Source organism: Nipponia nippon, unplaced genomic scaffold (assembly GCF_047370975.1).
Source record: "Nipponia nippon isolate SJK-2023a ecotype South Korea unplaced genomic scaffold, ASM4737097v1 scaffold_16, whole genome shotgun sequence".
NCBI lineage: Eukaryota > Metazoa > Chordata > Aves > Pelecaniformes > Threskiornithidae > Nipponia > Nipponia nippon.
Genome location: NW_028262332.1, coordinates 6425846 through 6453535, shown reverse-complemented (window position 1 = coordinate 6453535; position 27690 = coordinate 6425846). Strand labels below are relative to the sequence as shown.

The 27690-nt window shown below is 43.5% G+C and overlaps 3 protein-coding genes across 11 annotated transcripts in view; 1 reads left to right on the top strand and 2 right to left on the bottom strand.

The window, feature by feature from the left end:
• Positions 1-12880, bottom strand: part of NUP188 (nucleoporin 188) — a 30353-nt gene extending 17473 nt beyond the window's left edge. Inside the window, exons 1-19 of one of the 4 annotated variants that reach the window (XM_087753014.1) lie at positions 12797-12880; positions 10838-10892; positions 9569-9642; positions 8892-8976; positions 8129-8209; positions 7624-7668; positions 6913-7005; positions 6643-6762; positions 6013-6224; positions 5101-5215; positions 4375-4575; positions 3558-3647; positions 2913-2978; positions 2262-2381; positions 1664-1790; positions 1388-1543; positions 907-1033; positions 184-271; positions 14-90 (exon numbers count right to left, since the gene is read on the bottom strand). In XM_087753014.1, coding sequence (XP_087609140.1) covers positions 14-90; positions 184-271; positions 907-1033; positions 1388-1543; positions 1664-1790; positions 2262-2381; positions 2913-2978; positions 3558-3647; positions 4375-4575; positions 5101-5215; positions 6013-6224; positions 6643-6762; positions 6913-7005; positions 7624-7668; positions 8129-8209; positions 8892-8976; positions 9569-9642; positions 10838-10892; positions 12797-12822 — 1958 coding nt within the window. In that variant the 5' untranslated portion in view covers positions 12823-12880. Of the gene's footprint in view, positions 1-13; positions 91-183; positions 272-906; positions 1034-1387; positions 1544-1663; positions 1791-2261; positions 2382-2912; positions 2979-3557; positions 3648-4374; positions 4576-5100; positions 5216-6012; positions 6225-6642; positions 6763-6912; positions 7006-7623; positions 7669-8128; positions 8210-8891; positions 8977-9568; positions 9643-10837; positions 10893-11237; positions 11711-11904; positions 12536-12796 lie in introns of those variants that run through there. The other 3 variants (XM_087753016.1, XM_087753015.1, XM_009477065.2) reach the window with 3 other exon arrangements.
• A 28-nt stretch (positions 12881-12908) lies between these two features.
• Positions 12909-17800, top strand: DOLK (dolichol kinase). 5 transcript variants are annotated; one of them, XM_087753037.1, is made up of 3 exons: positions 12909-12977; positions 15398-15467; positions 15954-17800. In XM_087753037.1, the coding sequence occupies exon 3, from the start codon at positions 16061-16063 to the stop codon at positions 17630-17632; it is 1572 nt and encodes a 523-aa protein (XP_087609163.1). In that variant the 5' UTR covers positions 12909-12977; positions 15398-15467; positions 15954-16060; the 3' UTR covers positions 17633-17800. The 5 variants fall into 5 exon arrangements, with proteins under 5 accessions (XP_087609163.1, XP_087609167.1, XP_087609166.1 ...); XM_087753040.1 differs by lacking the exon at positions 12909-12977 and adding an exon at positions 12984-13388; XM_087753039.1 differs by lacking the exon at positions 12909-12977 and adding an exon at positions 12984-13802.
• Positions 17801-20135: 2335 nt separating this feature from the next.
• On the bottom strand, positions 20136-27617 carry PHYHD1 (phytanoyl-CoA dioxygenase domain containing 1). 2 transcript variants are annotated; one of them, XM_009476934.2, is made up of 11 exons: positions 27384-27617; positions 26391-26549; positions 25780-25855; positions 25602-25649; positions 23930-23985; positions 23682-23744; positions 23559-23580; positions 23062-23190; positions 21294-21410; positions 21030-21156; positions 20136-20837 (listed from the first exon to the last, which is right to left on the bottom strand). In XM_009476934.2, the coding sequence occupies exons 1-11, from the start codon at positions 27414-27416 to the stop codon at positions 20792-20794; spliced, it is 876 nt and encodes a 291-aa protein (XP_009475209.1). In that variant the 5' UTR covers positions 27417-27617; the 3' UTR covers positions 20136-20791. The 2 variants fall into 2 exon arrangements, with proteins under 2 accessions (XP_009475209.1, XP_087609178.1); XM_087753052.1 differs by lacking the exon at positions 27384-27617 and adding an exon at positions 26916-27290.
• Positions 27618-27690: the final 73 nt, after the last annotated feature.

The window sequence follows — 27690 nt, the reverse complement described above, 5'->3', positions numbered from 1 at the left end:
GGATGATGAATACCTAATCATGTGATTCATACTGGACACCGGATTGGCAACAAATGGTAAGAACCCCGTGTGGTGAAGGTCAGTCCAAACCTGCAAGAGAAAAAGTACAGATATTCCCTCTCATTCACATATACATGTCTACTAGTTCTCAAACCCAGCAAACCCAGAAAGTAGTTTCCTCACCTTGGCTGGCATCCGAGCAGCCAGTACCGTCAAACAATTCACACAAGAAGCAATAACATCCACAGGGGGAGAGATTACAGTTGTCAGCCTAGGTAAAAGAAATATTATGCATAAAAAGCACTGCCATCTGTAGTCGATATACTGTTGTTTTGATCAAAAAAGCTTCTCTCTCACTGAAGTACACAAGTATAAAACCTAACCACGTAAATACAGACTCCAGAGTCTGCACTTGCAGTCTAGACTTGCCACCTCCCCCTCACACCTGAGTCAGATCAATTTACTGCAAGAGACAAGGCTGGCAAGATAGCAGACTGTCACAGCAAACAATGAGTATCCAGCAGAACAGCAACTCCCAGGCAGCTGACACTGAGCAGAGAGTTAAGAAGTGCAACCGTTTTAACACCTATAAGTTACTGCTCTAATGATATGCTTTATTCCCCTTTCATGTAAATATAGCTACCAATAAAAAATGCCTTTAAATTGATAAAATCGCACAACATGCAGGAAAGAAGTGGAAGAGGGGTCATTCTGCTGCATCAAAGCATTAAACAGTGCGTACCCAGAACGATCTCGAGAACTGAACACCAGTCTTGGGGAGCTCAAGCGCTGAGACACGCTTCTTGCAAAGCTCTTGGCAAAATTAATAATTAGCCATTCTTCCAGCTCATTATATCTTCTCAGGTCCCTCCACTGTTAGTGACTTCATGCTGGTCAGTGACTTACCTCTGCAGGAGCATGTAGATTCGCGACGTGATGGGCAGAAGGCAATCTGCTATCGATACATCAGTGCTGATGACTTTATGAACCAGATCAATTATTGGCTTGACCCTCTGGCAATGCTGAATCACATCTGGGTAAAGAAAACTAACACTAGAATGCAAAATCATGCTTCAGCAGTACTCAAATCTGAAAAAATACACATTCATCTTACCACACATCCCCATGATCGTTCTCCATACCGAAAAACATTTATTTTATCTACCTCAACTTTTCCCTCATCTAAAATTTATCTCATCTCACTACATGCTCTTGGCCTTTTGCAGTGAATTTTACAGTATTATAACAATAATTAAAAAATCAGGTTTCTGGGAAAGTATTCCATGCTCTTTCAAAAGTATTCAGAACTGTTCAATCCTACTATTAACCTCACATTGATACTGATTAACAATTACTTATTCTCTTTTATACTCCCAGCCTATCTCACCTGCTGTCGATACAACATGGAGCAGCATCTCAATCTCACAAGTAAACAGTGTCCAGCTGCTGTAGGAATACTCCCATCGCACCAAATAAGCCCGATCATCCAGCATCACTTGGCCCACTGTTCCTTGAGGTATCCGCAGATTTGTTTGACCTAGTCCTAAAGATTGAAGAAGCAGGTGAAATACAGTCACAAATTTACCCATGAGTTAAAAGCCAGGTGAAGAACTGAATTCCCCAAAGCGTTTCAATAAGAAAAGGTTAAGTGCAGTTTCCTTACCAAGAGGATAGAGGAGCTTTGGAGCCTGTCTTCGCCAAAGTGTGCCATCTTCATGAGAGATCACATCAGGAGGTTTATGCTTGTACAGTTCAATATAGAAGGACATTTTATCCAGGAAACTGTATACCTGCATACAGAGAGAGCTTAAACAACACAGCCGAAGAGCCAGACCTTAAAAATTAATCAACCAGGTCATGTCCAGGAATAGGCAAGTTTTCTTGACACGGACAATATCCTTCTAACATGTCAACCCTACCAAAACATTATTAGACAGCTCACATGTCCAGACAAGTCTCATCTAATGACACAGGAACTTCTTATGAGTAAAGTACAACCTGAAAAATTAGGCAGTATCTTATCTTCAGCCATTAGAGTTGACAAGTTTTCTAAAAGCCAGAAAACAGTGTCCTGCAACAGCACAGGACTAAAAAGGAGGCCTGTCCACTGTTGTTTGACAAAAGCTTAATGTCTGTTATCTAAGATTGCAACTGAGATAAGCACATATAATGGAAAGAAAGAGTCACACAGCATTATCACATAGCATGTTATCCCCATCCTGAAATAAATCATCTCCCAAACACCAAGAGAGATCCTGTACCTTTTTTGCAGTAGATTTATCAGACACAAGGGCTTGGAGCAGCTGAAGGAGAGGAGTCAGAAGATGGGGGAACATCCCACACACACTGTCCAGGATAATACCCAGACCTGCAGTAGGTTCCTGGTGGTGGAAACAGAAAACAAATGTCGTATCACTAAAAACAAACGCTAAAATGGTCTCAGTATAGCACGAGGATACAGTTCCTTTTGAAGTTGTACATTTAACATTAATCATGCACAAAAGTATCACTCCAGTCCTTGCACAGACTAAAGCATGAGGCAGTGTGCAAGTATAAGGCAGGAAGTAAGACTATAATGCATTACGTATCATCCTAATTCTGTGACCACAAAAAATAAGCATGCTGCTTTTGCCAGCAGTTAGTTCAATCCTTGCAACCCCAGCTCTGGTTTAAACTATCACCTATATTAAAACTTGTTCCAGTATCCTTCAAGAGTAAAGCCAAGGCTGTACCTAAAAGGCAGGAAAGGGCAAAAGTAAATCAAAGACAGATACAAACGAACACTAGCTCCTCAGGCCCTCCTAGAAACTAACTAACTAAATATAATCAGTCTGTTCGTTTCCTAAAAGGGGATCTTTCATCAGGTTTTAGTTATAAGCAAGGTAGGTCAAAGAAGTTGCCAACACACTCACCGTCTTCCAGAAGAGCTGAGGAATGCTGGAAGCTGCCAGAACTTCACATGCAGCATCAATTATATCCTTCAAAGGAACAGAGGATGGAGAAAAAAGTTACTTTACACAGGGGGATTTCATCCCAACCAAGTTCCGCCACATCTTTGGAATTTAACTCTCCATGTTTACCAGCCAAAATGTAACTACTTCCCCTAATCAAAACAGAAAGAAACACCCAAGACACCCAAACCCAGAACACACAGCCAGCCTAAAGCCATCCTCCTTATCATGAATGGACTGGCCAGGACAAATAGGTCCACTGTATCTGCAAAGGGCTATACGATGTCTTCTCAAAATTGGAAATAGAGTATGTATTATTTCCGTTGCTTTGGAAATAACACATCAACAATTAGTTTCAAATCCATAGGACTTCAACTGCAAGATATGCTCTTTCATTATTAATCAGCCAGCCTGCAGAGGTGTTTACGAAGTTTGCATTGTGTGAATGCAGTAGGAAAACCAGCAAATCACTCTTTTAGATCTATCTAAGCCACATAAAGTTTGTAGTCTCAAATGCAGGATTACAATTTAACAAAAGTAATTGCCACCAGTTATGACAGGTTATTTTAAATTAGATAACGGACACAATGAGCCTTGGATGCTTACCTGCTGATTGCCCAATGTATGTAATTCTAGTGATGTCAGGACAAAGGAAAGAAGTCCATAAATACACATACAAGCTGTGCTGGCAGTACACTGGAAAGAAAGAATACACAAGGCCATTATAGGAAAGACTATGAATTACAGAACACACTGTAACTGTACTCAGTCTGCTTTACAAACTGAGTAGCTGCCTCTTCAATATATCCTTGCTGCAGTCAGCAGAGAGCCAGGAAAACAGGAAGCAGTCATTAGTTAAGCTCCACATGAACATTAAATATTTCACTGAAATGAGAAATCTCGCCACTACCATTATCATTAGAAATGCCTTCCAAACATTAAAAAAGAAGCACTCAGTGTTCATAGAAATCAAAAGGATTTGCTTTCACTGGTTTCTGCCTACAAAGTAGTTTACTCTCATACACAGTATTGTCTAATGAAACCACATACAGAAAATAGCGCAGAGTTGAAAATCATCTAATACTCAAGATCCACAATGGCCAGTACACTTACGGAGGCAAACCAACAAATGTGATTAAATGCAGTCTATTCTGCTCAAAAGAGATGTACTTCCTCAACTTACAAAAGCTTTTTTTTTTTTTTTATTCTTTGGGCATAAAAATCTATTTCATTTCAATTTGATTTCTGATCTTCACTGAAAGAAGGTAAGATGTTAAAACATGCTTTACTGCATACTCTGCTTAAAACCAGATTTAGTTTGAAAGAACATTGGTTCAAAATCATCCGCTTCCCATCGTACCTTTACATCAGCAGCAGTTAAAAAACCTTCAAGGGCTTACATATATGATTATAAGAAACTCACATTCTTCCCCCCACTGCTCAGCGATCGCAGAAGCTTTGTCAGATACTGGAAAACATTCAGCTGGATAGCAGTGCTGCCCATTCTCCTGATAATGTTTGTTGCCTCCTCTGGGTTTACAGTGTGACGGAGCAGAGCCCAGGCCAAAAGCACCGGAGCATGATGTGAGACATCCCCTAACTGCAGCAGCTGATTGTCCATCTCCTGCGCAGAGACAAGAGAAAAGCAAAATAATTGAGATCTTCTGAAAGAAGTTCATACTCAGCAAGCATATAGCTGATTGCATCTTCTTGCTAACAGGCACCTTTCCCTTGCAGGTAATTATTTCAAACATGCAACTGACCAAATTATACACTTGCAGCCATGGTGTTTTTCTGCGTGGTTTACTGACTTATAGTTGGTCTAACCTCAGATGTTCTCTATCCTAAAAGCACTGACACTACAAATCTTTTGTTTCATTCCTTTCTGGAAACTTCACAACGCCTATTCTTTTGCACACATCTTTCTTCAGAGAAAGGCCCAGGATAACCAAGGAAATATAAGGGGGAGAGGAATTCATTTCATTCTTATTTGCCCCAGAATGTTATGTGGATGCTAGTTCCTACACTTGGTTAACAAACCCAAGGATCAGAAACTTAGAGACATAATCTTTAAACAGCACTGCTTGCACCATCACAGTAAGTTCTGTATTATTAGGCTTGACGAGGGGTTACTCTGCCAGTGCTTTACCTGGTGGATGCGCTCATTATTGGCTAACTTGTGCTCCTCTGTCCTGTCATCCAAAGCACGCTCATGGAGGGAGTCAATTTCCATGCCTTCCACCAGAATAAGAGCACTAAAGTAGCTACAAGCAGGAAAAGAATAAAAACAAGTAGCTCAGGAACTTTATCTAAGAATCCAGGTTGGTTTTTTTTAAACTGTAAGTGGTCAAAAAACAACCTTTAGTTTGCTTTTGTTCAGCTGTTCTTTGAAGCAATAAGAAATTGCATGAAATTAACAGCAGGTAATCCAAATTTTGTCTTGAAATGCTAGTATATGACAGATTACAATCTCCAGAACTACAATTTCTGATCGAACAGACAAAAAAAGGTCACTGAAATTTGAAGATAGCTTTTCCACCTTTGTAACTCTCTGCCACCTGGCAGGATTTTTCATTCCCTCTGGCTGCAGCTCGAGTTATGTCCCATGCAGCAAAATGAAGACATTACTGCCATTTGTAAGCAGACCCACAGTAGCTTGAACTGAGGCAACACAGTTAACAATACAGGTCAGAGAGAGAGTGCTAGCTTCCACGCAGGTAGCAGCCAGCCTACCAGCACGGGACCGTGGAGACACAATTTCACTTCACCACTAGACCATCTAAGAAGGAGTGGCACCGTGTCTTCATCGCCATTCTTACCAGAGGCACGATTATATACTAGGTTAAAGCTAGTATATGGATACCTCTCTACTTTGCAATCGCACCTTCATTTTGTCACAAACCTCCAATGTGACCAGAAAAGCTATTATTATCATCACAGTAAGCTTAGCTTGAAATAGTAGTGATCTTAAGAGGCAGCAGGAAGAATTATAAATGCTTTTTTCCTGAGGAAAACAATTGTTTTGCTCTGTACTCCCTTCACAAATATACATGATACTTACCCAATACGATCCACCAGGTGATCCATGCTCTCATCTACCAAATGTCTGTTGGTTTGTCTAGTGCCAAATCCCTGTTCTTTGAACAACTTTGCAAACGCCAGAAGCTCATCAGGTGCCATTTCAAAGTATGCATAGTAGAGGAAGATGACTTCCAGGAGCATGGACTGTTCACGGAGGCATTGCACAAACCAACGGGAAACCTGACGTTCTGTCTGCACAAGGAAAAGTTCTACCGTCGTATGTCGAAGCTCACAGGTCAGTCAAAGCAGTTAGAAACTGAGAAGTTTTGAAGCATTTCAACAGCTTGTGTAGCCAACTGTTTGTATCAATGGCAAGGAAAGCCACTGTAAACACCGAGTGTGCTGATGTAGAGGGATAATGAACAACTACACATAAACAGAGCCGTTAGCCTAGGGCTATCAACGGATTTATTACAAGGAACAATACATTCCATGCAACTCCTTTGTTTCTGAGCAAAAGTGTGTTCTGTTAGACAGAAAACGAATTTTAGGTTTCATGGACCAGGAGAAACATCCTTTTTAACTGCATCTGCATGTACATATTTTCCAATACACTACGTATAAAGAAAGACTTTATAAGTTGGATAAATAATAGCAAGAAACAAAATACCATGAGATTTCCATGTGTTTCCCACGTAGGAGCTTCTGCTTTGTACAGCGCTTCAAACTGTTTCCGGTAATTAGGAACTAGTTCCTTGTCCAATTTTTCAACACATTGGAAGTATTGTGCCTTAAATAAACAAATAAACAAATAAAGAAATTAACTTCTCACGTGCGAACTCATGTGCTTTTTGCAACCACAAGTGGACAATTACTACACAACTTACATATTTAGCCTATTTCAATGACAGCACATCCAGGAAAAAGTTCCTGTACTCACTGTGTAAGGGTGCCTCTCATCCTGAAAATAAGTGAGTAGATGGAGAACGCAACGCAGAATGCAGATCCTCTCTTCATAGTAATAGTCAGCAAGCTGTGAATATATAGTGTCATCAATATCCATTTGGTATTGTGTCCAACTCCCACACACTTTCCTCTCCCATACACTGCCAAGGCCTTCATCACAAGAATATATAATGCTCAAAACTTCACTACTGATGGAGTTTCAACTAAGCAGTTTTTAATTTATCTGAAAAAACCCCCACTTAATTAACTTTACAGAACTCAATAAAACATGCCCATAGGGACATAGCTGTAATTACACTGCTAAGTGAGAAAACTTGGAAAAGAAAGGCAAAAAGACAAAGAGAGAGGATCTCTCATTCTTCATCCCTATTATCCTCTGTCAGCTATGTCTCCATTTCAGAGCTGTCACTTCAGACAATAACACATAAACCTATAAGCTTTGGAAAACACGGGAGCGCACAACTGCCCAGCTAAATTCCCTGATATTAAGCCTAAAATTTCCTTTCCGTAGCAACAATTAACACTGTGCAATCTTCACGCACATCCCTCTATTTCAGAAGCATCTTCTAAAATCTGTTCTTTATATGAAGCAATACCTCAATTATTCCAAGATTTTCTGGATCCATAAAGTCTGTTCTCTGTCAACAGATCTTTTCAACAGATAATACAAATGGAAATGACTAACCTTCAGCATCAGAGCCTGACTCTGCCTTTCATCCTGAAGAACTGTCTGTAAGCAAAACACAACAAAACAAAGAATTATCTACTGCAGAAATACCTACTGACAAAACACATACTCACAAAAAAAGACTGACATAAACAAAAGACAAATTTTTCTTTCCATTTCTTTCAGAAAGATTCCAAGAGGACAAAGCCAAAACACCCCTTTGTAACTATATATTTGTTCTTCATCTCCACTCGCTCTCCTTCACAAATTTGTAGCTTTCCTGTAGTCCTGCGATAGAGAGAGGAGCTGAGCTCCTGCAGGAAGATATACTAGAAAGCGAGGCCTCGATATCTGCTATCACATTTCCTTAAAGCAGCACTTGAGCATTGTAGGTTCAGAGAAGAAAAGCTACAAAGCCATTTCCAAATCCGAACTCAGACTCACATGTGACCATATGCACCAACAAACTACTGGTATTAAGGAAAGATGCAGAGTAAATAGAACATAAATGGGAGCTACGGACCTTCAGGGAGTCTCTTGTTCCTCTGTAATCCTCTTGGAGATAACACTGTAACAACTGCACACTCTGCTCTTCATCCAGACCCTGAAAAAAAGAGAGATGCTCTGAAATGAATAAGAGGCAACTGAACTCATTAAAGATGAAGATTCTCTACAAATATTCAGGCAGCTCTTCTCTTCAAAACAACTAACTTCCAAAATACGCCAAATGAATTTTTTTTTGCATCGGGCAGATGCTTGCTTTAGTCAGCACTTCTGTTTAAAGCAAAATACAAAAGCTTTGACGTCACTTAGATGTACCCAGTTTAACTTCAGCAAAAGGATTATAACAGTGATTTTAAAAAGAGGTACCAGTCACCAAATTCCAACTTCTGGCTTGAAGGAACGTAACCTTGCAGGTAAACTGACAGTATTTTCAAACATGGCAACTGATTTAAGGGGCATCAGTTTTCAGCTGAGCAGTTTCAGAAGTCTTGAAAGAACCCAAGAAAGACCAAAAGCGGGTGACTGCTTCTGAAAAGCAGGGCCCTTTGCAGCAAGAGGGGGTGTTAACCAGGAAAACTGAGGCACCTGAAGGTCACTAATCACTTTTTTATATTTTCACCTACAGTCCCAACATGTACTTCTAACATCCTTTATTTTGAACTGAAAGGAATTTAAGTTTGCCTGTATTTAACATCAAGAAGCTTACTTAAGTAACAGAATCCAAATAACAATGCATTCCAATTGCAGGGATAAAAAATAACCAGAATAGCACCTTCACTCACCAAAAACTTGCTGACCCTCAGACCCAACTCTTTCAGCGGAGCAGCTACATCTTTATCAGCTTTTATTTTTTCTGCGGAAGTAGTACTAAAGAAAAAAGAAATTTTAGTCACGAAAAATGCAGCAATCCCAAGGAATGAACTAAAGAGGCTTAATTTCAAAGTTCTCGGTTTTATCAGTTTAAACCGAACATTTGCTTTTTCCTCAATGGCCTTTCAATATTTCATGCAACGATATTCTCTAATCTTCCCACCACACAAAACTTAACATTATTCACAATAATTACTATAATAAATGCAGGCTATATTTATTCCACCTTCTCCAGTGAGGGAATCTGGATATCCTTCTGGGATGACTGAGTGTCAAGAGGAGTCACTTCTCCACAAGCTGCACACTTGCGCACGATTGCTGCAGCTCAGCCGAGGCAAGGATTAAAAGCTACCTAACATTAGTAACGACAGCAAAAACTGCCGTTACTTCTTTCTGATCTGTATTTCATGCCCAAAAATGTTATGTGGATTAAGTACTTTCTCTTGCTACTCCTCTCCTGAAATCTCAAGTCACGCAAGAGAGTAAAAGTCTATTTTCATGTAACCAGAGAGAGATATTCAACATGCTCCTCTACATATTAGGAGAACCCATTTTAGAGATTAATTTTTAAAAATCAAGCAATTTATACCTGGGCGGTTTATAGTATGAAAGTCCCTCTAACAATCTCTGCCAGTGCTTGTTCAATTCTGCCGCAATCTGTGCCTAAAAAAAAGAACCAAATACTACTGAACAGATTCCTCAACATACACTGCTGAGTACCAGATTTGTTACATTTAAGCAAAGCAAAGAAATTCCACCACCACAAAGAGACAGGAACAACACAAGACAACCATCTATGATTCAGACTGATTCAAGGTGCATATTGTATGAGAAAACTCGCTGCCTTGCCTAATCACGGGAAGGGAGAGGAAATAGGAGGCAATGGACTGGGTTCAGAAACATTTGGATTTCCAATCTCTGAGCAAATTCTTGAAAGCATGGGCTCCACCCCAGAAAATAAGGCAGCAGGCTGTACCACTCATGAATACCCCAGGCCAGCCACTCTAGAGAGTAGCACTTGTGTCCGCTCCAGAAAGGGAAGCACCTTTTCACATAGACTCTTCCAGGTAGTTCATGAAGCAGCTATAAACAAGGGGTGGAAGAATGAACAAGCAGTGGAGATACAGGAATAAAAATCACACTGAGGAAGAGGGAAAAGCAGCAAAACATATTTTCACTAATATTCAAAGAGATGTTGTGCTGGCTTTGGTTGGGGTAGAGTTAATTTTCTTCACAGTTGCTAGTATGGGGCTGTGTTTTGGATTTGTGCTGGAAACAGTGTTGATAATTCAGGGATGTTTTAGCTATTGCTGAGCAGCGCTTGCACAGAGTCCAGGCCTTTTCTGCCTCTCACCCTCCCAGCAGCGAGCAGGCTGGGGGCACAAGGAGCTGGGAGGGGACACGGCCGGGACAGCTGACCCCAGCTGCCCAAAGGGACATCCCACACCGTATGGCGTCATGCTCAGCGCATAAAGCTGGGGAAGAAGGAGGAAGGGGGGATGTTCAGAGCGATGGCGTTTGTCTTCCCAAGTCACCATTACACGTGATGGAAACCTGCTTTCCTGGGGATGGCTGAGCACCTGCCTGCGAGGGGAAGGAGTGAACTAATTCCTTGTTTTGCTTTGCTCGCGCATGTGGCTTTTACTTTACCTATTCAACTGTCTTTATCTCAACGCACGAGTTTTCTCACTTTTACCCTTCCAATTCTCCCCCCCATCCCACTGCAGGGGAGCGAGCGAGCAGCTGTGTGGGGCTTAGTTGCCAGCTGGGGTTAAGCCACAACAGATGCAGAAATTATCTATTTGGCCAAGATGCCATTCAGTGATGGACAAGCATGCTTAGTAAGACACGGACTTACTGGTTCTCTTAAAGCTGATCTGCCCAGAAGAATTGTCCACAATTCTCTGCTGCTCCTGTACACGAAGGGAAAAGGTGCAGAGTATTTTAATGATGAACACTATTTCAGCCTTCCATTTAGCTCACACCTTTTCAAACCTACCATTAACTCAGAGCAGATCACACTGCAATATAAGAAAACTGATTTAAGGAACACTGGTTTTTAGCTGACCAGTTTCAGATGTCCTGGAAGAACCCAGGAAAGACCCAAAGAGGGTAACAACTGATATAGCAAAACTTGCAAACTCATATCAAAGAAGTATCACATTTATATCAGTTTCTTAGCTCAATTTGATTTTGCTACTTGGACGTTAGTAAAAAGAAACCTAACAAAAGTATAGAGCAATATTTTATTCAGTTACATTCGATGCTCTCCTCCAAACAAGTTCTTCCATAACAGTTTCATCCTTCACTCCAAGTGGAACATAAAACTGTGTGAAGTGAAAAATTGCAACACTTTTACGTAAGGTAGAATGATTTGCCGCAGGTCTTCAGAACATTTACCCTTGGCTTCTTGTTTCTTCCCGAGAACTCTGTAGAAAAGCCAATTTGTGCTATAAGGTATTACAGTCAAATCCTGACCCTGGCATACGCATCCAGAAAAGCGAATCTCCCTGCAACAGCTCTGAAAAAGGATGTTTGCCAAAAAGAATATTTCAGGAACTTAGACAAATGCTGATTTGTTAGCAACGTAATACAAATCAGGAGTTAAACACCACAGCTCCCCACGCAGAGACTGTCTACAAAAGCAAGAACACTCATTAACTTATTTTTAGAATAGCATCATCAAAATAACACACTGTGGCAGTGAAAGTCATCTGCAACTTCTGACACACGGTGCCACTTAAATGATAAGACCTATTATTTCCAGTACACCTATCAACATAATTTCTACCTGCTAATTCCCCGATAGTTAGGCGCACCTCCCTCTGTATAAGCTAACAAACCTCCCCACGACTCGGTCAGCAATGGGCTACGGGTGCCACCGCTCCAGCCCACACAGAGCACCGAAAGGCCACAGAATTTTACCAAGCAAAGAATCGCTTTGTAGAACCGAGCACCAGCCTCGTAGAGCCAACCCTTCTACTCTTCATTCCCTCCTAACCTCTGCTGTGAATAAAACAGACCACGGTTTGTTGCCAGTTCGTTAATTAGACTCCAAGACAGCTAAGGAAGGAAAGCTCTCTTTATGTGATCCCACGTAACAGTGGCGTTCTTGTTCCCATCAGGGCTTACAGACATTCATTTAATAAAAACCAGACACCTAGGAACACTCCAGAGCCTAAAAATGTTACAATAAATGTCAAAAACCGTGCTCAGCGCAAATGAAGGCACCCATCTGAAGTGATCACTGAACCTGGGATTCATTGAATAGCTTCCTTTAGACGTCTTCCACATCTCTATTTTCATTTTTATATTTGCAAAGAGTTGTCCAAAAGGTGAAAACCAGCCCCGGAATGCTCTGCTCGGCACGAGAGCAGGTGTCTGACAGACACCTCGGGGACGTTAGCGTAAACCGAGACCTGGGCTTCGCAAAACCAAAAGCTTTTAAAGAGCTCTAGTTAACGGTTCACCTTCTACAACCGGGCGGAATAAAAGAAACGCAAAAAATCGCTAAAAAGCCACGACCGACACCGAAATTCAGCGGCCCGGGGGGGGGGGTCCCCGAGGGGCCCCTCAGCGAGGGGCGGGGCCTCGCTGCGCGCGCAGGGGGCGGGGCCAGGCCGGCGCGGGCCCCGCTCTGCCGTTAACCCTCCCCGCCCCGCTCCCCCCGCCGGCGCTGCCCCCCTCCCCGCCGGGCACCTCCCCGCCCCGCCTCCCCTCCCCTCCGCGGGGAGCCCGCCCGCAGCGAGGGACGGGGCCGCCGCCCGCCCACACCCCCCCCCCCCCCGCCGCCGGAGCCGCCGCCGCATCCCCGCACCTCGCGCACAGCCCGCCCGCCGCCATCTTCGCTCCCCTCTCACGTGACCCGCCGCGCGGAGTCGTCTCCACTCCTCCTCCTCCTCCGCGCCGGCGTCACGTGGTGGGGCCGCCGCTCCGCCTCGCCGGCGGGTTGGGTCATGTGACAGGCGGCCAGCGCCAAGATGGCGGCGTCCTGTGAGGTGGGTGCGGGTTCGGCTCCCGGGCTGCGGTCGGGGAAGGCCGCAGCTCCTCGGCGGGACTCGGACCTCACCCCGGCAGCGGCTCCGAGACCTTCTGGGGGCTGGTGCGGCCGCCATCCCCGCTGCGGCCTCTGCCCCGCAGCAGCTTCCCAGTAGCGAAGGCTGGGTTGCGGGTTGCGGCGGCGGAGGGGGAGAGAAGGGGGAGGGCGGCGCGGGAGGACAGGGCAAGGGGAGCCCGCAGCGCTGCGGAGGACAGGGAGGAGGCAGGTGCTGCAGCGAGGCGAGGGCTACTGGGCGTTTGGGAGCACGTCGGTGGGAAACTTCCCTGCCCAGAGCAGCCGGGATGCAGATCACGAAACGGGCAGAAAACGCTTAATCCGGCTTGAAACGGGGGGCGACGGGTCCCATTCGGTGTGTGAGGGAGCGGGAGAGCTGAGGAGCTTCATGTTACCTGAAAGAAGGCGTGGAGGAGGGAATCGCAGCAGGCGCAAGAAAATGAAATCATTCAGCAGTGAAATACATCGTGTTGCAAATTCAAATGCTGCTGCATTAGAGTAGGAGACCTGCGTTTCATATGGTGAAATTCTTCCTTGTCTCATAGCCAAGCTGGCAGGCTGCCTGCTGGGGGAAGCTGTCATGTGTCGTTACTGATGCAGGAGCTGGGTTGCAGCCTTAAAGTTGCCAGACGGAGTGGGACGTCTTTTTCAGTCTTTGGCTAGCGTGTGGTATTTACCCTGCCTCGTCTCAAATAAGCCTTAAGCTTCCCCCCTCCCCTGTGCTCGGAAACAATAAGGAGCGGGACCTCAAAACCGTTTTTGGTCATAGGTAGATATTGCCCATGCCAGTTCTGTTTTATTGGCTATATGACTAAGTCTTCTCCTGTTCTGTTTAAAAATGAATTGGGATGGCAAAAAGATTACACTTGGCCTGATCTAGCTGTGTAGCAACAGTAAATGTAACAAAGTTGTTTGGCAATCAAGTATTTCAGGCTATTTGAATAAGGATGCCAAAAAGCAATCTATTAATAATTAAGAGTTTTCAGTACAAAGTCATAAGTAACTAAACGCTCCAGACGCACAGTGTAAGGCAGTTTGACGGTACAAACTTTAACAGTTACCCAGTAATGTTGCTACTAAGATCTCTATCGGCTTTATAATCTGGTGACACCATTCAACACTGGATGAAAACCCAAACCAGAACTTTAAATAAACTTCTAGCCTTCCATGAGGGAGCTACTGTAGATATTAGTAACGAGACTGGGGGAAGCAGAATTTAGTAAGAGTTTACTACTAATCAGCTTAAGGGTGGGCCAGAAAGGATGAAGCAATCCCCAGTTTCAGCTGGAGATACCATATCCAGCAGGGACAATACAACTGGATCAGCCATTCTATTGCCAACAGAAGTACGGAAACGGATACCCTCAAAGCACCCAAAAGAGATGCCAGTATAATGGCATTGGCTTACAGATGGCTAAAACATAATGTCAAATTATGGATAAGGAGAAATAAAGGTTGCCAGAAAGTAATAAATGCTGGTGAGACTTGCACAATGTTTGAATGCCCATAATACTTCGAGAAAGATAGGATATGATTTAACTTAACAGAGGCATTAGGTGCACTGCTGATTATCTCAACTGTTTATCTTATAGTCCAAAAGTTTAAAGGAAAGATTAGTTTGCAGTGCAGCTGTCATTGGCTGTGAGCCTTGATTCGGAGAAGGTGAAATGCTGTAAATGGATCAAGAATGTCTTTGGTTTACTTACTCTTGAAAAATGTGAGGAAAATAGTGCATACCAGAGGTTAGTTAAACAAATAACTTATAAATTAATGATGCATTTTTGGGATGAGACTTGCTGATATTTGTCTAGTGTCATTAATGACTAACATTAAAATATTTTGCTTATTGATTTAGATCTAGAGTCCGTAAAAATAGGAGTGTGGGATTCTCACTTGGAAAATGGGAATCAAGATATCTGACAGGGGGAAGAGGTTAAAGAAAAATTAAGCCAATACCTTTCTTTAAAGATAAGGAAGAATAAATCAGACTCATTTACTCATGTATGAAGCTGTGTAACAGTTAAATCATATGGCTACAACACATCCTAGAGTTAAACAGACTATTGGCAATATGTCAAGATGGACTAGAAGCATATTTTAGAATAGGTATCTTTGCAATGAATATGGCCCAGCAGTGCTGTATAAGTAAAACAAATTAAGCTGCCTGATACTAAGGATGTGATGAACATCCTGTCATGGCTGCAGGCAAAATGATTTCTGTTCATTTGATTTTTCTGTGATCAGATTTCCTCTTTAGCTTATCGTTACAGTTCTGGTAATAGATCGAAATTAGATTAAGTATGCCATTTGACAAATTTTTTTTACTTATTGTGATGTTTTCTTTCCTACTTCTATTGTAAATAGTGTATTATAAAACACCTGCTGCAGTAGTGGAAGTATTCAATCATAACGTCAGTAACAGAAGGAGAGAGAGGTACGTAGGGGTTTTGCACAGCAGTGGGAGAAGAAATATTTAATAAAAGGAGAAACATTCTGTAAAACTACAGTGAAAACCACATACAAAATTGGGTTCTAAAATTATCTTTAAACTTCTGAATTAACTATATTTCAGATTCACGTCATCACAATGAAGCCTTCTGGGAATATTTATGGCTTGTTTGCTTCATATTTCAATTCAAAGACACTGCAACAGAAATATTTAAAACTGCATCTGAATACCCCAGTATTCAGTGGTTCATTTCTGTCACTGCAGGCTGACTTCTCTGCTTCTCAGAGGGGGATATCAGTTTTGGCTGATCCATTACCTCACTGGTTTTATTTTTTTTATTCACCTGTGTGTTGACATTAACAGTTGGCACATAATTATCAGTTTAAATTGAGCTTAAGAACAAAACAGCTGTGGAAGCTTTAGCTTTTCTAGTAGTTGCTTTAATTGTTTGCTCTTTTTTTTTTTTAATAGGAATTGCAGTAGCATGAAAGGGAATTCTTCCTAATGGACAACTATTGAGCCCATCGGGACTCCTGAGAAAGATTTTTTGAAAGCTTGAGCCACGTCGGACTGGAATCATGTTAAACAAGCCAGTGCTGGTGGAATCCCTGATCGTGTTCGTCATCATTCTCTTTGTGCACGCAGTGGTGTGGGACCGGTATTCCTGGTGCGCCGTCGCTCTCGCTGTCCAGGCTTTTTATGTCCAATTCAAATGGGACCGTCTGCTGCAGCTGGGTGGGGCTGTATTCCAGTTCCGTGCAGCAGCGAACAGTGGCCTCCTGCCAGCTAGCATGGTCATCCCCTTGTTGGGGATAGCGATGAAGGAGAGGTGCAAGTCTGCCGGCATCGTGTACTTCGAACGTTTTGGCATAGTTGTAGCTTCCACTGGCATGCTGGTTGCTCTCTTTCTGTCTGTAATAGCGGTTGGCATCACAAAACCTGTGCCAACCAACACCTGCATACTCACTGGTGTTGCTGGCAGTATAATTATCTATACCATGAAGCACTCTTTGACTGTTTCAGAGGTGATAGAGGTCCTAGAAGTGCTGCTAATTTTTGTCTACCTCAGTATGATCTTGCTGTACTTGTTGCCTCGATGTTTTACTCCTGGAGAAGCATTGTTAGTTCTCGGAGGTATAAGTTTTGTTCTCAATCAGCTCATTAAACGCTCACTGAATGTAATCGAGGGCAGAGGTGATCCCATAGACTTTTTCCTTCTGGTAGCAGTTGTTGGAGTTGTTCTTCTTGGGCTTTTTTTCACTGTGCTCTTCATTTTCATGGATTCGGGTACGTGGATCTCCTCCCTGTTTTTCCACATGATGACAGCAGTGTTAGGCTTAGGGGTCATCATGCCTTGGCTGTACCGACTGATCCAGAGGAACCCTTTGTTCTGGCTACTCCAGTTTCTGTTTCAGACACAGACAAGAGTTTACCTTCTTGTATATTGGACCTTTTTGGCTGCTTCAGCATGTGGCGTGGTTTTCTACCAGAATGCTAAGAGATCATCTGAATCTAAAAAACACCAGGCCTCGACTATAACCAGGAAATATTTCCATTTCATTGTTGTAGCTACTTACGTTCCTGGACTAATTTATGACCGCCAGCTTCTCTACGTTGCTGCAGTACTGTGTCTGGCAGTGTTTATCTTCTTAGAGTATATTCGGTACTTCAGGATCAAACCATTTGGCCAAACCCTTAGGCATTTGCTGTCTCTCTTCTTGGATGAAAGAGACAGTGGACCTCTCATCTTCACTCATATTTATCTCCTCCTTGGCATGTCCCTCCCAGTATGGTTGTTCCCTAGATCTTGTGCTCCTAAAGGTACCTTGTCTGGGGCAGGAGCACTGGTCCCCTACGCTGGGGTACTGGCAGTAGGGGTAGGAGACACCATTGCCTCCGTTTTTGGTAGTACAATGGGGGAAATCAAATGGCCAGGAACAAAGAAGACCGTTGAAGGGACGATGACAGCTATTTTTGCTCAGATCATTGCTGTGGCTCTTATTCTGATCTTTGACAGCAGCGTGAATCTGAACTCCAGCTATGCCTGGATTCTGGCATCTGTGAGTTTAGTTTCTCTTTTGGAAGCTTATACTACCCAAATTGATAATCTGCTGTTGCCTCTCTACCTCCAGATAATGTTTATGGCTTAGAAGCACCTCCAGGAACAAAGGTTTCTTCCTTTCTAGGGAAAAGTGATAATAGACTATGCACTGTAATGAGTGCTCAAAGCTGATCTAAACACTGCTTTTGGTACGGCAGATAAAATTGTTAAAAACAGAAATGAAAAAGACCTATTTAAAATAAAGGTTTTGTTTTGGTCTTGTTTTTCCCCCCCTGTTTAAAACAGCATGAGTTGATTTATGTTCTCACAAGAACACAAATGCGACTTGTAAACTGGATTATTAAACACAAATGCTATTTTTATGTTTCTTCTGGGTGCTCAAAGGCAAAGGAGGTAGAGGAAGAAGAGGTAAGTCAATGAGAGAAGGAAAAAAGGCAAACCTCTCGGATTTTGCCACCTCTGTATTTCATCAGAGCCAAAACTTGTTTTACTGTACTGAGCCCTGCCGCCTTGTATTACTGCATATGCAAACTCCTCGTTTCTGTAGAAGCACCATTTGAAGCATGTTTTATAAGGATAGTGGCCACCGTCTACCCAAAGTCAATACGACTGTCCCAGCGAATCCAGTCACTGTCAGCACGAGCCGTACTAATGCACTGTGATGTATGAACACAACTTCAGATTCAGTAGCTGTAATAGCTCGGTTTGTCTGGGGCGGGTGCGGGAGGTTTGGGAATGTAAGAGACCATTTATTCCAAACAGTACTAACGAGAGTTGCGGTTGTAGCCCTGGAGATTTATGCAACAAGAAAAATGTTTTATCTTCAAGATTTTAATCTCTAAATTCATTTGGAATAATATTCAATATAGGGGAAAAAAACCTAAGCAAAGTCACAGAGAAAACTAATTACACGTTAATCAGGAAAGCAGAAAATCTGTTAAAGTCAATAAACTTCTTTAATACTATTGCATTCTTCTACTTTTCACATTTTTTCAGCTAGATGTTTAATCAAATAATTTATGAAAATACTTCTATCAACAAATCGAGTAAAGCCATTTGATTAAAAATTATAACTACCGTTTTGTGGCCAAAACCCCCCATAATTTTGATGTATTAAACACTTCTATATTGACAATCCATTCTTGCCAGTTTGCCAAGCGTCCATTAGAGCAAGACACATCAGCACATGTCCTCCCTGCCTCTTCCCTTCCCCTAAGCAGCGGCCAAGCAGAAGGTTTGCATCCCAGGATTCTTGTTTGCAGGATGAAGTTAGCTTCTGACACTTCTTTTATTCACTTTTGGGAACGGTTTTGTACAAATCCGAGGTACCTTACGCAATACTGTCCTGCAGCCCTAGCCCTGAGACTGTCTTGGGAGTGAGAATAAGACTGGGGGTGGGGTGAAACTAGTGCTCTGGGCCAGCAGCCCGGGCCAGCAAAATTGGCCCCAGGATCTAATATTGTGTTCGTCCCTGCAACAAGCCAGGACTCGAACAGCCGAGAGGCAGCGTTGGCCAGTTTACACCCCCCCTCCCCCCGCCTGGGCAGGGCTCCTGAGAGTTGATACTGCTTTTCCTGAGGTTGTCAAAATTCCCCAAAGTTGGTTTTGGTTAATAATGCAATAAATTGTCAGATACTCTGCAGGAAACCAAACTCAATAATTGTGCTAGACTGAGTTTCCTTCACATTTAACAGGAAATCCTGCAAAGCCAATCCAGCTTCTTGCTGTTGTTTATGCACTTGAACAAGATGGTTTTATACGCACCACTACCTGCAATGTACAATCAGAGGACTCTTCTAAATTATTACCTCTTCTAACGGAAAGGCACGGGAAGAAGCTTTAGCTGCTTCCATCACAAGCCACAGCCTTCACCACTAACATCATAAAAGAGCACCAGAGTTACAGAAGTCCCTTTCCCTCCACCCCGCTCACAGCTTGCGAACAAACTGTGGGGAAGGCAGGGGAGGGCAGCAGCTGTACCTGCAGGAACTTCGCTGTACCTGCAGGAACTTTGAACATTACTGCTGTTGCCATTACCCAGTCCCCTAATTCCTGGCCAGTCCTCTCTGATGAACTCTTTGCTGCGCTGACCCTATTCTGCATTGCCCAGCAAAGCCCAAAGGGCTGAAGGGAAACTTCTTGCCATAAAGAAACCAAATTTGACTATTTCACATCGAACAAATGCCGGATACAGGCAATACACTTTTGAAAGGGATGTGTCTATAAGAACTGGGGCTCGCTCTGCCAGGACTCCGACCAGTCTTAAGGTTACTACGATGTAGTTAGTGCGTTGGTGATACCAGGCTCATATCTCAGCGTTGCCACTGCACCAGTGCCAGGGAAATTACACCTCCACGGCTTCTGCTGAGTTTACGATACAGGCTTGAGCTTGCCTCGGATGCAACTTAAATTTCCTAACATTCCTTAGGTTTCACCTTGCTATAAGTTCATTTGGTTTTGTTGGGGTTTGGGGGATAGTAATTGTTCTTGTGCACATTGAGAGTTCAAACCGGTCATCAGACAACTTAGCGCTGGCCCCATCTGTTGGGAGAAGGTCACACTGTCTTCCTCAAAGAAAAGATGAGGGGGGATGAAAAGGAGAATTTCTCTTTTTTTATTTAAATGTCAGGAGTCTCACCAGGGTCTTTTGTTTTCATAATTTCAACACGAATCTTTAAGAACTGTAATATTTTTAATCAACACACCCAGAGATCACTCAGCTACAGTTTGCTAGAAATACTTAGTAGATTGATTACAAAAGTAGACTCCCTGCTTCAGTTTGCCCACAACAGGATTATTTTTAATCACAAACAGGACAGAGATCTAAGGGTAAAAGTCAGCCATCTTCACATGACACGTTCACCTGCGTTGCTGGCATCGACACAACCAAGAAACGCACTAGACAAGCTCTTGACTTAGAAAAAAAATACTGAGTATCTGCAAAAAGGAATACCTCTTAACTGGTCCCAGTCAAGGTGCAACTGTTTTTAACACTCTATTCTCAAGACTGAAGAAGTTTCCTTACCAAAAGGACTGGGCGACTATTCTCATACTAGTAGGGCTCACGCTGTAGTAGAAGCTTCTGCTAACGCAGGTGTATTCAGCTGTGCCAAGGGGCCTTGTTCTGGCAGGAGGGTAAATTAATCTTGAGAGCTGATTGAGTGAAAGTTGCATTTAAAGGGAACACGAACGAAGGATCAGAAAGGAATACTGATCAGCTATTGACTCCAGAAGCCAATCACTAACTTCAAGTGTAGAGCGATGGAAAAGGCAGTTCGGGAGTTGGCTGGAGCCTAGGAAGTAAGGAAGAGGTAAAAACAAAACTCCAGAGGCTACTCCAGTTCTACAGGTATGAAATCAACACCGACTGAGGCACTACCAACAGAAACTGTGTGACGTGCAAGACCACCAATAAAAGTTTATCCTGGCTATTGCATTGAAAAGGCTTTAGTTTCCTTAGCTGCTTGACAGGATGGCCACCTTACCAGTTCTCTTTGCTCCAGCTGGTGTCTTTGGCTTCCATCACATGGAAGGTGAACGCGTGGCGAGAAGACTCCGAGCTGTTCAGTTCACTCTTATGGACAACTTCACCATGGATGAGAATGAGCCCACCTGTTTGAAAGAAACATCTGTACTGCTTTTTTCAAATTGTGAGTGCTAGCTTTAAAAGTTGAAAGTGTTAAAATACAATTTTAGCTCTCTTGTTTTTCTTGAGCTGTAAAGTAGACTTGTTTGGGGGTTGTTTTTACCTTTACTTATAGGCAGAGGTATGAACTGGCTGTTCTCATAGGCCGGCTCTGACCCGACAAACTCTACACATGTTGAGGTACCTGAAGCTGCACGGACCATCCTCCGGGTAATTCCACCTGCAAATCCACAGAAGCAGCAACCACACAAAAATTAAACAGCTAGCTACATTCTGCACAGCAGAGGAACGATATCTGTGATTTCTCTTGGCAACGATAGGAACTTTATTATTATAGTATATTCCATTTTTTTCCTTAGTAATTTGGGTGGGTTTTTTTTCATTAAGCAAAGATTTAGAATTTTCCAGCTGTGGCAGAAACTGATGAACAACTGCCTTTTGTTTGCCTTTCTGGCTCTTTCTGTGCATTGCAACATAGCCCTTTAAGGAACACAGTCGTACGCTTATGCAAAGCCAAACTTTGGTCCATTTCTCCTTTCTGTAACAGCAGAAATTGCAAGCAGAGTGCAGCTGACTCCAGAATTTGAGGGATGAGTGCCTTAAAAAAAAAAAATTAAGAGCACTATGATTACACTCACTGAGTGAATACTTAGGTAAGCAACAGTTTAAAGCTGATTAGCGTGCCCTAGGGGCAGTGGAAAACCAAAAACCATGCTGGTAATCCAATAGTGGTTACACACACAGCAGCTACCATCGCTCACAACAGCCGTTACATGAGTCTGTGCTGATCCGCGTTTGTCTGTGTGTTCCCCTGGGACACTGACTGTTCTCCGATGGCTTGGATGGTGTCCAAGGGATCCTTGCATAGACTTGGAGGCTTTCCTTATTTACTGAAACGCAGACCAATATTTGACAGTCGTGTGTGTCTGTGCGTGTGTGTGTCCGTCTGTGTGTGTGTGTGGAAGAGGGTTTTTATTCCCTTTACACAGAGCTGTCAGGTCTAAAAGTTTTATTGGCCAGGGCAAAAAAAAGGGATCTTTGTGAAGGGGATGGAACCTGGAAAAGACACAGTTTTGTAAGTGGATTAAAAAACAAAAGAAAAAGAGTGATTTCTCAGTGTATTCCTACTCTGGAAGGCAGAAGGAGGATTATTACTCTTTGCAGTCCAGATCAGACTTGAACATTTTCAAGGCTCCAGCCAAAATTGTGGAAGGAGCACCAACACGTAGCAACGACCTGTTTCACTGCAGGAAGAAAGGACCCAGTAGTTTAAGACCTTCTTGACATTAAAGTCTTAAATCTCAGTGGCCTGGCAAGGAAGACTGAATCTTGCAGGCGAAACTTCTGAAATAATACTGAAGTGAAAAGAAAAGATTCAGGAGCAGTTTTAATGGTCCTCCCCTTAACAGGGTTTGGAGGAAATAGAAATTCGGGAAGACTGTCCTTCCTTGCCCCAGTACCCTGGATTCTTTGTTTCTAGGCTAGATATCAACTTAAAACTAAACACAGCAGTGTCAGTCATGTACACTACGTATTTTTTAATAAAAAAATGTTGTTATATTAGACTCATGTGATGGACCGGTGGCCAAGAGCAAAGTGAAGCAGTTAATAACCTGCTGAAAAATGCGGTTGTAGATTTGACGGAAAAATGCGGTTGTAGATTTGACGGAAAAATGCGGTTGTAGATTTGACAACAGCACAGGGGGAGATCCCTGTAGGAAATAAAGTCGTCCTTTCAACAAACATGAATAGTGTGTTTCTGCAGGCGCTGTGCAATGCCGAGAACATAACACAGCGTGTGTTACCCTCCACCCTTCATCAAGACAAGGGAGCGCATTTCACAGCACGCACCAAACTACCGTGACTCTTACGGGTGTGAGAGCCAGGAATGAACCACAAGCAGCCGTTCTCCTGCCTGGCATCCTCCAGGGCAATCCAGAACCCCAGGATTCTGCCCAGCGGCTCCGTGTGCAGGAAGGTGGCATCCTGGTGCGGGGTCACTGCAAGGAGACGCAGTCGTTAGGGTCTTTTAATGCCTGAGGAATCCAGTACTGCCAGAAGGACGGCAGGCTCGTTCTCCCTGACTTCTTGACCTGACCGACCTTGCCCACCCATCTGTCATACACATTAAATCTTACATAAAAATACTGCCTTTCAGCATGCTTCAGATGTAAAAGTAGCTCTTTGTTCAAGTTGCATAGGATGTAGAAACATTTCTGGAAAATGTGGATGCTTTTTAATAATTTTAAGAAGGTTTGGACCACAAAACTCATGGGCTTAAGTCTGATTCTGAGCCTTTTTCCTGGTAATATTCCTTTCCTAAAGGAGTATTATCTGCAGTGTGATATAGAGATAATACAAATCTCACCTTCACCGCCAATGCCAGGTTGCTGCAAAGAAAGAAAGGCGATGTGTGAAGAGAAGAGTTTCACAGCTTCCCACCTAACAGGGTCTTATTTCTTGAGCGACAAGACGACTTGAAGTACTGTACCTTGAAGATATACATGCTTTGCACCACTACTGGTCTCTCAAGGCCTAGTTTTCTTCCCAATTCCTGCAAGAAAACTTTTCAAGATTTATGTTTGCTGTTTTCTGCACGCTATAAAGCATTATTCTTTGAGATATTTAAGTTTCCTTTTACAGGCAAAATGACTATCCTTGGGAGTCTAGAAAATTAAGATTAACTACTCCATAATTTATATTTTTCCCAGACCATTCTAGGAAACAGTAACAGCTTACCTGCACCTTGGAGGAGTGGGTGATTTGCTTGAAGACAGGATCATAAGCATGTAAAGCTAAGGGGGAAGAAAAGGCTCAGACTGACGATTTCATTAACAGAGGGGAACTTGGCAGCTCTCAATCATGAGCTGCAGAGACGACAGCCAAGCAAGATAAATTGCAGCCAGAAACTTTCATCCCTCCCAAGAGTGGATATACGTGGCTTATCACGCCTAAGGTGATACGACACTTGTAGATTTCTACAAACTTCTTTAGAGACCAAAAATATAATCACTCACTGGCCACAAACTGCAGCTATATAAAAAATAGCATATAACAGAGTGAACAAAAATTGAGTATTATGTGATTAAGTATTATATTATGCAAATGCTAACGCGACAACCACTATACGTGACCCTGAGGCACACAGGTGAATCCACCCTTTAAAAACACAGTTCTTAAGACCTACCAAAAAAGTAATTACTGCAAAAATGAGCTAGGGCTTATCTATGGTGCCCTTCGCAGAGGGCCACAGCCCACAGGTCAGAGCTGTTTGCGCACAGACGCTTGCTACAGGCCAGCTCCGACAAAACCGTAAAGCAAAGACTTGGAATCGTGCCTCCATCTCATCATGATCAAATTTGCCACGAGGACACACGACCGGGTCCAGCAGGGGCTGCTCCCGAGCAAGGGATGAGACTAGACTCGACCAAAAGGAGTAATTACAAAAAAATAAGTCTAGCGAAGCCTTTGGAATTGTTAAGTTGCTGAGTCAGCAGGCATCCACAGTTATTTTCACTTCCCCTGGGGAAAAGCTGAAGTATAACAGAATGGCAGGGGGCTGGGAGAGGGAGAGTGTTTTTCTGAGAAAAGCAAAGCACCGAGAACTCTCAGTACTGAATTTCCAAGTTTAGTGAAGTTTAATCTGAACAAAGTTCATGTGTTTGGATACGCAGTGAATCCTGCTCTCTTTTTCCATGTATTGTTTGAAAACAAAAGGGATCAAAATGCAAGTTCAGTAGCTGGGAAAGAGGAAATAGGTCAAACTGAAACCAGTGAGGGTAAAGAGAAGGTGCTGGTGACACCAACGGAGGGAGGACAGCTTCAGCCTCAGCAAGCCAGCCCTGTACAGACACAGTTTTATCTGTACTGAACGTGACCAGTCTAAGGTGGTAAACTTATTAGAGCAGTGTCTTACATGAGAGACAAGGGCTGAAGTCCAAACTTTCGCGTGTCAGTGACTCTGAGCTATGCGTAGCTCAAAACCCTCCTCGAAGGGTTTTTTGAAAAGGATCGTAATGGAATATTTTTAAGTCCCTTGACAGCAGAGATTGAGGAGCAGCACAGGGAGAATTGCAGAGACAGTGACAGAGCGACTGGGGGAAAAGCAGACTGATGTGTAGAAATCAAGTTGAGGAAATGCAGAAACCCAGAGTAAAACAGCCCGGGGTTGGAAGGACAGGAGCTGCGTGGCCACAATGGCGAGAGGGGCGAGGCTTGCGATATTTGATGCGGTGGTCCCCAGGAGGCACAGAGAAGCAACACAAGAGGGAAGAAGTCGCTTCTCTGCTCAGAAAGTTTTCAACTCAGATGGCCAAGGTTATTTAGAGTGAATAGGTCTGGAGAAATCCTCATGTCTGAAAACCACATCCCTTTTGTCCATCTCTCCCAAAACCCCATCCTTTAAACATACCGTGGCCAATCTTGCTGATGGATTTCTCCTTTGGAATTAGAAAGTCACCTGCAAAACAAAACCAGAATTTAACATTGTTTGCAAAGCAGGAATTGTCCCTAGAGCTGGGAACTGGCCCCGACCCCTCCCTCAGCCTTCTCCTCTCCCTGCCCTGTGGCTAACTCAGGCCAGAGCTTACCTCTCTCATCCAAAACGCCTTTCTCAAAGAAGAATCTAATCTTGTCTCCACTGGTTAGGAAATAATCCGAGCTACCCTGCCAGGGATAAGAGCCCAGTAAAGATAATGTCCTTGTAAAAACATAAATGAACCTTTGATCAAGGCATTAATACTCACCTGCATCTTTTTCCCATCAAGCAGCAGCATAAACAAAACGCAGTCAATAGAAATCACTTATACGAAGGCTTTCCACAGTACTAAATCTCCTGGCATTGATTAGGACTTTGCAAGAACCTCTCACATAGAGGCTGCCCTTGCTTTTCTTTTGCTGGCTGCCTGGAAAATAACCTGTCTTCTGTCTGCAGAAGCAGCACAAGGTGACCCAAGAGAGCTGCTTGTGGCTACCAGGGGCTGAAAGCACAGCAGAGCCACACGCATCCTTTCCTCCTTCACCCTCTGATAAGACCACCACCGAACATTTGTAGAAAGCTGGAGAGCAAATGCCTCTCACAGCGTTATGCTCAGTTAGAAGAAGGAGTCGTGTTCCCCCAGAGTGAATCCTGAGCAGCTATTTGCCTTTTCCCTTTCTCCTTCCAGCACCTCAACGGGGACGGCCCTGCCCTTCTCGGTACCTGCGCCCGGAGCTGCTCCTCTTCCTTGGTGGAGAACTCGGTGCGGCAGTGCGGTGGCACTTCCATCTCCGCTATGATTCTCTGAATCTGGTTCCTCATGCTGTCACACTCCTCTGCGGTGAAAAAATGCTCTAGGACAAGGAAGCCATCCTCGTGGAACTGGAAGAGATGGGGGCACTGCTCTCCTCGAGAGTCCTCAGGGGAAGCAGCACAAAGCAAGAGAAAACAGTTCTGGCCCTTCGCTGTGCCTCAGCTCAGTGTGACAAGCATCCCAACTTCAGCTCTGCAGCTGGACAACCTGCTCTTAATTTTTAATTTCAGGAGAGGTTTCTAGTGTAAAAAATATAGTTCATTAACAGGCTGACATTCCATGCAGTTAACAACAACATATCGCAACCCTTCAGTCCACAAAGCAGAGCAGATATCGTTGCTGGAGCCTTTGTGCCTTAAGGATATCTTATCTGACATGTGTGACCAACAACTATTAAATTAAGAAGCCTTCTAACACAGTCAGAGCAGTCATACCTGGATTCCAAATAAGGATGAGATTCCTTTACAAGCTGCAAAGCATTGTTTTCTCTAAGGGAAAAATCCCTGGGTGATTTCTCATGGTTGACTACACAGTCCCTTACAAAGTGAAGTGAACTCTGCTGGCATTGCTGTTTCTTTATATAGAAAACCCTGGAGATTATCCTTTGACAGGCAGATTTCGACTTCACGGATGAAAGCTGAGCAGCAGAGACAGAAGGGCATGAGAGAAATTCCTCCAAGAGCTCTGCAGGACAAGTTGCCCTCTGGAAGAGTTTGTAGCCACGACAGGGTCCTCACACACTCAAAATGAATGCAATACAAGAAGCTGAGAAGAATATAAAGTGTTGTAAAGCAGATCTTTGCTAGACCTGATCACGGGTTCGCTAGTAGCAACCATGTCTTACACGTAGCGTCACCTGCCTGCACTACAGACGTGCTCCTTCCCGGGGGGCAGCTCCTTACCTTTTGGATCTGGTGCTGGGTTACAAACGCCATCAGAGGCAGAAGCTCCCAGGATCCCACCAGCAACACCACGATGCCACCCCGGCTCCGCGGGGCTGACTCCCCGCCTCTTCACGTGATCCTTTCCCCAGCATGTGATAACGGCAAGCGCTGGGCAGCCGGCCGGACTGTTGCGCAGCCAGCGGAGCTTCCCCGTGAGGAATTTTGTCTCCATTTCTGGCCATTTGTTCCTGGCGGGGACATTTGGGGCTGCGGAGTTTTGCTTTGGCTCTTGGTGCTACTTAAAGCGCACAGAAGCATTCTGCTC